Source organism: Dendrobates tinctorius, unplaced genomic scaffold (assembly GCF_039654945.1).
Source record: "Dendrobates tinctorius isolate UK_male_01 unplaced genomic scaffold, ASM3965494v1 ptg000028l, whole genome shotgun sequence".
Classification (NCBI taxonomy): Eukaryota; Metazoa; Chordata; class Amphibia; order Anura; family Dendrobatidae; genus Dendrobates; species Dendrobates tinctorius.
The window spans coordinates 41,951,790-41,964,372 of record NW_027361696.1 but is presented as its reverse complement, the minus strand read 5'-3'; the positions used below and the strand labels follow the sequence as shown (position 1 = coordinate 41,964,372).

General features: G+C 41.4%; 1 protein-coding gene across 1 annotated transcript in view; it reads left to right on the top strand.

Moving 5' to 3' along the window:
- LOC141085328 (sialic acid-binding Ig-like lectin 13) overlaps positions 1-12,583 on the top strand; it is a 123,144-nt gene that overhangs the window by 47,342 nt on the left and 63,219 nt on the right. The window contains exon 5 of the mRNA XM_073570614.1: positions 3,853-3,882. Within this exon, the coding sequence (XP_073426715.1) occupies positions 3,853-3,882 (30 nt within the window). The remainder of the gene's footprint in view (positions 1-3,852; positions 3,883-12,583) is intronic.

Below are 12,583 nucleotides of genomic sequence, written 5' to 3'. Positions count from 1 at the left end.
CTCTGGGAAGCAGGGGATCCTATCATCTCGGACTTCGAAGCCTTCCTGGTGGCCTTCCGTAAAGCCTCCAGCTACGTCTGCCAAGTCTTCCCTTTCCAGATCTGAGAGGCGCGCCAGACGGGCGAAACCAGTGAGGAAACCGCCTCGTCAGACCGCGACCGTCCGAAACCCTCCAGTTCCTCCACCTGTTAAAGCATCTACTTGAGTTGAACCCAAGAAGACTGTTAAGAGTGGGCTGGCAAAGCAGCAGCCTGAAACCAGTCGTAAGATGGGCATACAGTATTGCTGCGGTTGTGTGGAACACCCGGACGGCTTCTGTTCGAAGGAGCGCAAGCTCCAAAACCTTGGGTCAGTGGGAGAGGCTGCCCTTGGTATGAGTCCCTCCTCCTCACTAAGATTGGTGACTGTTTGTGTGCCTTGTGGGAGCTTCGGCCCTGCAGATGTGTTAAAGCTGCAAGCCAGATGGAGTCTGTGTAGGGTTCCTGTTCCACAGCCCCAGAATCCAGTGACGGTGTTTGGTGATGGTCGTGCCCTACTTATGAACAGTCGAGTGTCGAAGAGACAACTACAGCTCCAAATTAGAGCATTATATTTGTAGAAGTTTATTTTACACTTGCTGACCAGTTTGCCCATCGGTCCTTCTGAGCCGGGTACTCTACTGCCCGTTCTGGTCCAAAGACCCAGCGTGGTGCCGCACTTGGAGCTACTTAGTCACCAAAGGTATCTAGTTCCAATGTTACAAGGTCAGGCTACAGTGTTACCTTCCCCATCTATTCTGCTGGCTATTGGGTCATGGTGTGCTGATGTCACTGAAGAAAAGGAAGCAGTGGCACCCTCTCCACACACCTCCTGTGACCAGTTCCCAGAAGCATCCCTGTCACTTGAAAATTTTTCTTTAGGCCATGGGCAGAAGATGGATCCTGTACGGATGCCTTCAGATTCCATGTGGCAGGTGGATGAAGTTGGAGCAGAAGCTCTTGTACGTCTGCTTTTTACCTACCCAGAGGAACAGGTCCAGTTCTCTTCTGATAACGGGCGAAGGATGGATCCAGTGTGGGTACCCTCAACTTCTAGTTGGCCGGCTAATGAAGATACTAAGGAGGAGGTCCAATTTACTTGGGATATCAGGCTGAAGTTGGACTCAGTGAAGGTCTCTTCTGTTTCCAGCTGGCCGGCTGATGTAGGGGTCAAGTCTGAGGCTTCCAGGTCCCTGCTTTCTGCTACCCAGGAGGAAGAAATCCAAGTCCTTATACCCTATGTGTTGGAAGATGACTCCATCAGGCACTAAGAAGCTTGGCACTCTGGGATTCCTGATGGCACACATATTCCACCCTACCTGAAGGATGTCGTGTCAACCTGGACTGTGTGTGGTCCCGTACTCCTTCTTTTGGTCATTCTGGCAGGCTTGAGGAAGAGGGGCCATAAAGGGGGGGTACTGTAACAACCCTGCTGGCATCACTGCATGGCCTCCCATCCCCCGCACACCAACTTACTTTCTGCTTCAAGCCATGCTGTGAATTCTGTCTGTTGCCAGCTCTGTGCCTCTGCTCTCCATGTTTCCTGACTGTGTGTATAGGGGGGGCGGCGCCTGAACTCTCTGGTTCTTATGCAGTCAGGGTGCACCTGGCTAATGGGTCCCTGACCAATCACCTAGAGCCCTGGACTATTTAACCCTGCCACACCCACTGGAACATTGCCTGTGCAATGTCTAATCTCAGTTAGTATCTTGCTGCTGAGGAAGCCAGGCCCTGTTCTGTGTATTTCCTCCTTCTCTGGAGGAATACTTCTTGTCTTGCCTCGTACCTTGTCTGTCTGCCAGGAGGCTGAATATCCTGGCCCTTGAGTCTTGGTTCCAGTACCCTGTCTGTACTCTGTCCTACCTTAGTCTCCCTTTCTCCTTGTCCGTGGCTTCCTTCCTTGCTGTATCTTTCCTTGTGTCCTCCCTGTCTGTGAATCGGCACCCTTGCAGCTCTCTGTGCATCTGCACCCTTGCAGCTCTGTCTGTGAATCTGCACCCTTGCAGCTCTATCTGTGCATCTGCACCCTTGCAGCTCTGTCTGTGAATCTGCACCCTAGCCGCTCTGCCTGCACGGCTCCCTAGCCGCTGTGCCTGCACGGCTCTCTAGCCGCTCTGCCTGCACAGCTCTCTAGCCGCTCTGCCTGCACGGCTCTCTAGCCGCTCTGCCTGCCCAGCTCTCTAGCCGTTCTGCCTGCACGGCTCTCTAGCCGCTCTGCCTGCCCGGCTCTCTAGCCACTCTGCCTGCCCGGCTCCCTTGCCGCTCTGCCTGCCCAGCTCCCTTGCCGCCCAGCCAACTCCGCACTCCTGCGGCTCTGCCTACTCCACACTCCTGCCTATATCCATACCTGCACCTCCTGTGTGAACAGGTCCAAATCCTGTTCCAACATACACCACTCCCTCCTGCCTGCACCTGCTGTGTGAACAGGTCACTACCAGCCCCTTCTCATACCACGCCAGTATGTCCTGTGTCTCCAAGCCGTGCCCGCCTGTCCTGTGTCTCCAAGCCGTGCCTGCCTGTCCTGTGTCTCCAAGCTGTGCCCGCCTGTCCTGTGTCTCCAAGCTGTGCCCGCCTGTCCTGTGTCTCCAAGCCGTGCCCGCCTGTCCTGTGTCTCCAAGCTGTGCCCGCCTGCCCTGTGTCTCCAAGCCGTGCCGGCTTGCTCTGTGTCTCAGCCTGCTTGTCACTCGCACCTGTCCAGGTGTCCTGTTCCCGAGTGGGATCAGCAGCCACAGCCAGACGCCACCCTGGAGTGGCACCCGGCAGCTACCTGCCGCACAAGCCTGACCTCACCATCAGATGCTCCAGTGAAGACCGAGGTAGCTGCTGTAGGTATGCCCCTTCCAGGGTAGTCTGGTTTTGTGGCACAGTGGGGCCACAACCCCCTGGCTTGTGCCACTCAGCCAAGGCGCGAGCGTGACATAAATTGAGGTTTTATACAGGAGGAAGTGAGCTGTGACATCACTCATTCTGATTGGTGGATCCTGCGTTATTAGCTGTTTATAGAGGTGTTGTCAGTCATTTGTAATCCTGCCGCTGCTAAAAAGGAACCTTGTTAAACTCTCTTCCTAAGGCTGGGGTCACACTTGCGACTTCAGTTCGAGAAACTCGTGCGAGTCTCTCGCCTCAATACCCAGCGCTGCCGCCGGCGGTTCTGACCAGAGCGTTCAGCAGCATAGAAATACATGCAGTCGCACACTCCGGTCCTGATTGCCGGTGGCAGTGCCGGGTATTGAGGTGAGAGACTCGCGTGAGTCTCTCGCATTGCAGTCGCAAGTGTGACCCCGGCATAAAAGTACAGAATGAGTTGCCCATGTTTCAGAGGTGCGATCACACAGGAAAGTGAAGCATGAATGCGGTTTATTGTGAGTCTAAAATAGCACTAGTGACCAGATTGAGAAAAAATATATATAAAGCACATGTTTTTTTTAAAGCTAAAAAATTTAAAAAAGAAACGTAAAACTTGATAAATCAATTTGTCATTTTCTTTTGAATAATTCTCTTTTAAAAAGGTGAAAAATAGGCTCTCATTTACTTTTTTTTTCAATTTTCCCCAATATAAAAGTGTGTCAAGCTAAAAAGAGACAGAAAAATATTTGACTAAGCAAATGAGAAAAACATTTAGATGTCTTCTTAAACCATATTGCTTAAATGTTTTTGGCTATAAAGGGTAGAAAATCAACTGGTTGTTAATCAACTGGATGAGCAAGACGAGATATACTTATGAAACATGCCCTTTAAGATTAGATGTCTTTAACAATAAACAGTATAATGATGCAAAGGATACTTACTTTATCCAATCTTACAAAAAAATTATTTTCATTTTTTTCTCTTGCAGACCCGCCCAATGTGATCATCACCATTAGAGGTAGCAATATTTTACTCTAATATACAGTATGTGGTCATAGCAAGATGAATAATAATTTGTGCGGGGGATATTTTATTCTACAGTTGACATCCTGGTATTGCTTTCCTCTGAATTTTAGGCAGAGAGCTAATTTATTAAATCAACTTAAAGAGGACTTTTCACCAAATTTTGTGTGTTTGTTAATCACATTCAGGTCTGCTGTGCTCCAGCACATATCAACATTCTCCAGTGAAGAAAGCAGAATGTCAATTTTTGTCTCACACTGAGCCTTTTCTAAGCAATTATGGGAGCGTGTTCTTTTTCCAGTGTTTTGCTGCTTGCTTATGATTGGTCAGCGTCAAAAAGAGGAAGAAGTACACGCCTCCAGTGAAATCTCTCTGTAATGCCCACTTAGACTTTAAAAAGTTAACTGTTTAAGTGTCAAATACTTTGATTACTAATGTCTCAGCAACAGAGATGTTATAAAAAGAAAACAAAAGTCTTGTTCCACTTTAGTGAAAAGTTCTCTTTAAACCATTTTTGTATTACTACATTTCTCCTGTAGTGCCACTAGGGTTGCCAACTTGACTTATATTTTCTGGACAGCTTATAAAATATCACTGACAGACAATATTATGATTATAATTGATAAGTGTCTGCAAGCCCATAATTCTGATTTGAAGACATTACAATCACTGAGAACTGTGATACATTGATAATTACAGAGAAAATTATCTGTAAACGTTTCTTCAGTTTCCAAAAATTATCAGTATTTTTTACAGTCAGTTTTGCAGTCTTTTCACAGACTGTCCTGAACTTTCTGGGCTGTTGGCACCCCTGGTGTCTGCTTAATGGAAAATTTTTGTATTTCAAGTTTAGGTAGGAAAGCTGATATTATTTGGGTGCCAAAATTATGAGAGCTTGCACCTGAAACCCAGAAATGTCTAATGTACCGTAACCACTTTCCTTGCTGTCAGAAGAAAACTTTCTCAGGATCATTCAGGTCTATAGTTTTCTATGGGCTCATTTGCAATATGCATCGGCAACATGATGCTGATCTTCTCTATCCTCAAACTTTCCTAAAAAGTTTACTTTCACTGTTTTTTTATTTTCTTTTTATGTGTAAATGTAGTATATATTTTGTTCTTTTCTTTACATTTGTTGCATATATATTTTTATATATATTTTACTATCATACCTCATCTCTTTCATATGAAAAGACTGTGCTTTATTTATATCTATTTAACTCTATCTACTCAAAAAGTGTTGACCCGAAGTTTCTCGGACCCCCTAGAAGACATGTTCATAAGGGTCCTTCCTCAACTTAAATTACAGTGCATTGCAGTCTTATCTTACAGTTGTCACTGCACACACAGGATAAATTTACAATAAGATAGCATTGGTTATTACTGCATCATCTCATAAGAGATAGAACATAGTTGTAAGTATTTGTCTCAAAGTCAGCTCTGCTATTCTGCTGGACCTTTGGTACCCATTGTTGTATCAGAGTCTTGGCCCGTCGGAAAATCTTCAGGTATTCTGATGGGCCAATTTGACCTATATAATATTCATATATTGTAAAAGAGAATAAAAGTTGATTCTTCCTTTGTGTCCCCCCAGTTCATTGCCTCTAGATTGTTGAGGATTTGTATTCTCAACTTGTTTATCCAAAAATGTTCACTAAATATCTATAGGGGTACTCTTACTGTCATCACGTTGTGCTTTTAATAAAGTTGTGTCCTTTATTACTACTCCCTTTGGCTCCACATATCCCAAAATATGGGGTGAAAAATGTTCAACTTTGATAAATGAAGAAACAAGAAATGAAAAATGAAAACTGATTTTGTGGTACTCTGCTGGGAGAAGTTTATGCTGTTATGTACAGTCATGGCCAAAAGTATTGACACCCCTGCAATTCTGTCAGATAATATTCAGTTTCTTCCTGAAAATGATTGCAAACACAAATTCTTTGGTATTATTATCTTCATTTAATTTGTCTTAAATGAAAAAACACAAAAGAGAATGAAGCAAAAAGCAAAACATTGATCATTTCACACAAAACTCCAAAAATGGGCCGGACAAAAGTATTGGCACCCTCAGCCTAATACTTGATTGCACAACCTTTAGCCAAAATAACTGCGACCAACCGCTTCCGGTAACCATCAATGAGTTTCTTACAATGCTCTGCTGGAATTTTAGACCATTCTTCTTTGGCAAACTACTCCAGGTCCCTGATATTTGAAGGGTGCCTTCTCCAAACTGCCATTTTTAGATCTCTCCACAGGTGTTCTATGGGATTCAGGTCTGGACTCATTGCTGGCCACTAGAGTTGAGCGATACCGTCCGATACTTCAAAGTATCGGATCGGAATGGATCGGCCGATCTTAAAAAAAAGTATCGGTATCGCCGATTCCGATACCGGAAGTCCCATTCAAGTCTATGGGACTTCCGGTATCGGAATAAGAAAAATCCTGTTTTTCCCTTGAACAGCCTCTCTGGGGTCTGTACGGGCCTTTCGGGGGGCTGTGCCGGCCTGCCAGGGGGTCTGTGCAGGCTCCGGTGGTCTGTGCCGGCCTGTCGGGGGGCTGTGCCGGCCTGCCAGGGGGGCTGTGCAGGCTCCGGTGGGCTGTGCCGGCCTGCCGGGGGGCTGTGGCGGCCTGCCGGGGGGCTGTGGCGGCCTGCCGGGGGGCTGTGCAGGCTCCGGGGGGCTGTGCCGGCCTGCCGGGGGGCTGTGCAGGCTTCGGGGGTCTGTGCAGGCATCGTCCGATGGGACTACAAGTCCCATCGGGCGATGCCTGCTACCATGACAGTGATTGACACATTAGCCAATGATGGGACAGTAGTAGTCCCATCATCCGGCTAATGTGTTGAATGTAAAAAAAAAAAAAAATTACATGCTACATACATACAACATGCATACTACATACATGCTACATTCATACTACATACTACATACATGCTACATTCATACTACATATATACTACATGCAACATACATACTACATATATACTACATGCAACATACATACTACATATATACTACATGCATGCAACATGCATACTACATATATACTACATGCAACATACATACTACATATATACTACATGCAACATACATACTACATATATACTACATGCATGCAACATGCATACTACATATATACTACATGCTACATACATACTACATATATGCTACATACATACTACATATATACTACATGCAACATACATACTACATATATACTACATGCATGCAACATGCATACTACATATATACTACATGCAACATACAACATACATACTACATATATACTACATGCATGCAACATGCATACTACATATATACTACATAGAGAAAACCAAAAACAAAACACAAAACAAATATCCTGGAATAAAAAAGTAAAAAAAATATATTGCAAAAATTGCATGAAGGTAGTAATAATAGTAATAAGGGTATTTAGTTAACATAATTTTGATCAAAATAATGTAGAAGCCATCCCGCCACGTCACGGCAACCCTTGTGGGACAGTCCTAACTCTTGTATTTAAAACCTTTCCACTTGTCAAGTGACGTGAATGTGAACAAGGACAGAGGGACTGAACCACCAGTAATAGTATAGGCCAGACAGGATGGATTTTCCAACTCAGAAACAGGGCGGTCACACCCTTATATGCACAGAATGCACAATGAAACAAATGAGAAACTGGGTCTGAGCAGAAAAAGTAAATTAATGTGCATGCAAAATGTAATTGCATATGAACACATGACCTTTACACAGAGAAAACCAAAAACAAAACACAAAACAAATATCCTGGAATAAAAAAGTAAAAAAAATATATTGCAAAAATTGCATGAAGGTAGTAATAATAGTAATAAGGGTATTTAGTTAACATAATTTTGATCAAAATAATGTAGAAGCCATCCCGCCACGTCACGGCAACCCTTGTGGGACAGTCCTAACTCTTGTATTTAAAACCTTTCCACTTGTCAAGTGACGTGAATGTGAACAAGGACAGAGGGACTGAACCACCAGTAATAGTATAGGCCAGACAGGATGGATTTTCCAACTCAGAAACAGGGCGGTCACACCCTTATATGCACAGAATGCACAATGAAACAAATGAGAAACTGGGTCTGAGCAGAAAAAGTAAATTAATGTGCATGCAAAATGTAATTGCATATGAACACATGACCTTTACACAGAGAAAACCAAAAACAAAACACAAAACAAATATCCTGGAATAAAAAAGTAAAAAAAATATATTGCAAAAATTGCATGAAGGTAGTAATAATAGTAATAAGGGTATTTAGTTAACATAATTTTGATCAAAATAATGTAGAAGCCATCCCGCCACGTCACGGCAACCCTTGTGGGACAGTCCTAACTCTTGTATTTAAAACCTTTCCACTTGTCAAGTGACGTGAATGTGAACAAGGACAGAGGGACTGAACCACCAGTAATAGTATAGGCCAGACAGGATGGATTTTCCAACTCAGAAACAGGGCGGTCACACCCTTATATGCACAGAATGCACAATGAAACAAATGAGAAACTGGGTCTGAGCAGAAAAAGTAAATTAATGTGCATGCAAAATGTAATTGCATATGAACACATGACCTTTACACAGAGAAAACCAAAAACAAAACACAAAACAAATATCCTGGAATAAAAAAGTAAAAAAAATATATTGCAAAAATTGCATGAAGGTAGTAATAATAGTAATAAGGGTATTTAGTTAACATAATTTTGATCAAAATAATGTAGAAGCCATCCCGCCACGTCACGGCAACCCTTGTGGGACAGTCCTAACTCTTGTATTTAAAACCTTTCCACTTGTCAAGTGACGTGAATGTGAACAAGGACAGAGGGACTGAACCACCAGTAATAGTATAGGCCAGACAGGATGGATTTTCCAACTCAGAAACAGGGCGGTCACACCCTTATATGCACAGAATGCACAATGAAACAAATGAGAAACTGGGTCTGAGCAGAAAAAGTAAATTAATGTGCATGCAAAATGTAATTGCATATGAACACATGACCTTTACACAGAGAAAACCAAAAACAAAACACAAAACAAATATCCTGGAATAAAAAAGTAAAAAAAATATATTGCAAAAATTGCATGAAGGTAGTAATAATAGTAATAAGGGTATTTAGTTAACATAATTTTGATCAAAATAATGTAGAAGCCATCCCGCCATGTCACGGCAACCCTTGTGGGACAGTCCTAACTCTTGTATTTAAAACCTTTCCACTTGTCAAGTGACGTGAATGTGAACAAGGACAGAGGGACTGAACCACCAGTAATAGTATAGGCCAGACAGGATGGATTTTCCAACTCAGAAACAGGGCGGTCACACCCTTATATGCACAGAATGCACAATGAAACAAATGAGAAACTGGGTCTGAGCAGAAAAAGTAAATTAATGTGCATGCAAAATGTAATTGCATATGAACACATGACCTTTACACAGAGAAAACCAAAAACAAAACACAAAACAAATATCCTGGAATAAAAAAGTAAAAAAAATATATTGCAAAAATTGCATGAAGGTAGTAATAATAGTAATAAGGGTATTTAGTTAACATAATTTTGATCAAAATAATGTAGAAGCCATCCCGCCACGTCACGGCAACCCTTGTGGGACAGTCCTAACTCTTGTATTTAAAACCTTTCCACTTGTCAAGTGACGTGAATGTGAACAAGGACAGAGGGACTGAACCACCAGTAATAGTATAGGCCAGACAGGATGGATTTTCCAACTCAGAAACAGGGCGGTCACACCCTTATATGCACAGAATGCACAATGAAACAAATGAGAAACTGGGTCTGAGCAGAAAAAGTAAATTAATGTGCATGCAAAATGTAATTGCATATGAACACATGACCTTTACACAGAGAAAACCAAAAACAAAACACAAAACAAATATCCTGGAATAAAAAAGTAAAAAAAAATATATTGCAAAAATTGCATGAAGGTAGTAATAATAGTAATAAGGGTATTTAGTTAACATAATTTTGATCAAAATAATGTAGAAGCCATCCCGCCACGTCACGGCAACCCTTGTGGGACAGTCCTAACTCTTGTATTTAAAACCTTTCCACTTGTCAAGTGACGTGAATGTGAACAAGGACAGAGGGACTGAACCACCAGTAATAGTATAGGCCAGACAGGATGGATTTTCCAACTCAGAAACAGGGCGGTCACACCCTTATATGCACAGAATGCACAATGAAACAAATGAGAAACTGGGTCTGAGCAGAAAAAGTAAATTAATGTGCATGCAAAATGTAATTGCATATGAACACATGACCTTTACACAGAGAAAACCAAAAACAAAACACAAAACAAATATCCTGGAATAAAAAAGTAAAAAAAATATATTGCAAAAATTGCATGAAGGTAGTAATAATAGTAATAAGGGTATTTAGTTAACATAATTTTGATCAAAATAATGTAGAAGCCATCCCGCCACATCACGGCAACCCTTGTGGGACAGTCCTAACTCTTGTATTTAAAACCTTTCCACTTGTCAAGTGACGTGAATGTGAACAAGGACAGAGGGACTGAACCACCAGTAATAGTATAGGCCAGACAGGATGGATTTTCCAACTCAGAAACAGGCCGGTCACACCCTTATATGCACAATGAAACAAATGAGAAACTGGGTCTGAGCAGAAAAAGTAAATTAATGTGCATGCAAAATGTAATTGCATATGAACACATGACCTTTACACAGAGAAAACCAAAAACAAAACACAAAACAAATATCCTGGAATAAAAAAGTAAAAAAAATATATTGCAAAAATTGCATGAAGGTAGTAATAATAGTAATAAGGGTATTTAGTTAACATAATTTTGATCAAAATAATGTAGAAGCCATCCCGCCACGTCACGGCAACCCTTGTGGGACAGTCCTAACTCTTGTATTTAAAACCTTTCCACTTGTCAAGTGACGTGAATGTGAACAAGGACAGAGGGACTGAACCACCAGTAATAGTATAGGCCAGACAGGATGGATTTTCCAACTCAGAAACAGGGCGGTCACACCCTTATATGCACAGAATGCACAATGAAACAAATGAGAAACTGGGTCTGAGCAGAAAAAGTAAATTAATGTGCATGCAAAATGTAATTGCATATGAACACATGACCTTTACACAGAGAAAACCAAAAACAAAACACAAAACAAATATCCTGGAATAAAAAAGTAAAAAAAAATATATTGCAAAAATTGCATGAAGGTAGTAATAATAGTAATAAGGGTATTTAGTTAACATAATTTTGATCAAAATAATGTAGAAGCCATCCCGCCACGTCACGGCAACCCTTGTGGGACAGTCCTAACTCTTGTATTTAAAACCTTTCCACTTGTCAAGTGACGTGAATGTGAACAAGGACAGAGGGACTGAACCACCAGTAATAGTATAGGCCAGACAGGATGGATTTTCCAACTCAGAAACAGGGCGGTCACACCCTTATATGCACAGAATGCACAATGAAACAAATGAGAAACTGGGTCTGAGCAGAAAAAGTAAATTAATGTGCATGCAAAATGTAATTGCATATGAACACATGACCTTTACACAGAGAAAACCAAAAACAAAACACAAAACAAATATCCTGGAATAAAAAATTTTTTACTTTTTTATTCCAGGATATTTGTTTTGTGTTTTGTTTTTGGTTTTCTCTGTGTAAAGGTCATGTGTTCATATGCAATTACATTTTGCATGCACATTAATTTACTTTTTCTGCTCAGACCCAGTTTCTCATTTGTTTCATTGTGCATTCTGTGCATATAAGGGTGTGACCGCCCTGTTTCTGAGTTGGAAAATCCATCCTGTCTGGCCTATACTATTACTGGTGGTTCAGTCCCTCTGTCCTTGTTCACATTCACGTCACTTGACAAGTGGAAAGGTTTTAAATACAAGAGTTAGGACTGTCCCACAAGGGTTGCCGTGACGTGGCGGGATGGCTTCTACATTATTTTGATCAAAATTATGTTAACTAAATACCCTTATTACTATTATTACTACCTTCATGCAATTTTTGCAATATATTTTTTTTACTTTTTTATTCCAGGATATTTGTTTTGTGTTTTGTTTTTGGTTTTCTCTGTGTAAAGGTCATGTGTTCATATGCAATTACATTTTGCATGCACATTAATTTACTTTTTCTGCTCAGACCCAGTTTCTCATATATACTACATGCATGCAACATGCATACTACATATATACTACATGCTACATACATACTACATATATGCTACATACATACTACATATATACTACATGCATGCTACATACATACTACATACATACTACATATATGCTACATACATACTACATATATACTACATGCATGCTACATACATACTGCATGCTACATACATACTACATGCTACATACATACTACATGTATGCTACATACATACTACATATAAACTACATGCATGCTACATACATACTGCATGCTACATACATACTACATGCTACATACATACCACATATATACTACATACATACTACATATATACTACATGCATGCTACATACATACTACATGCTACATACATACTACATATATACTACATGCATGCTACATACATACTGCATGCTACATGCATGCTACATACATACTACATACATACTACATGCTACATACATACCACATATATACTACATACATACTACATACATACCACATATATACTACAT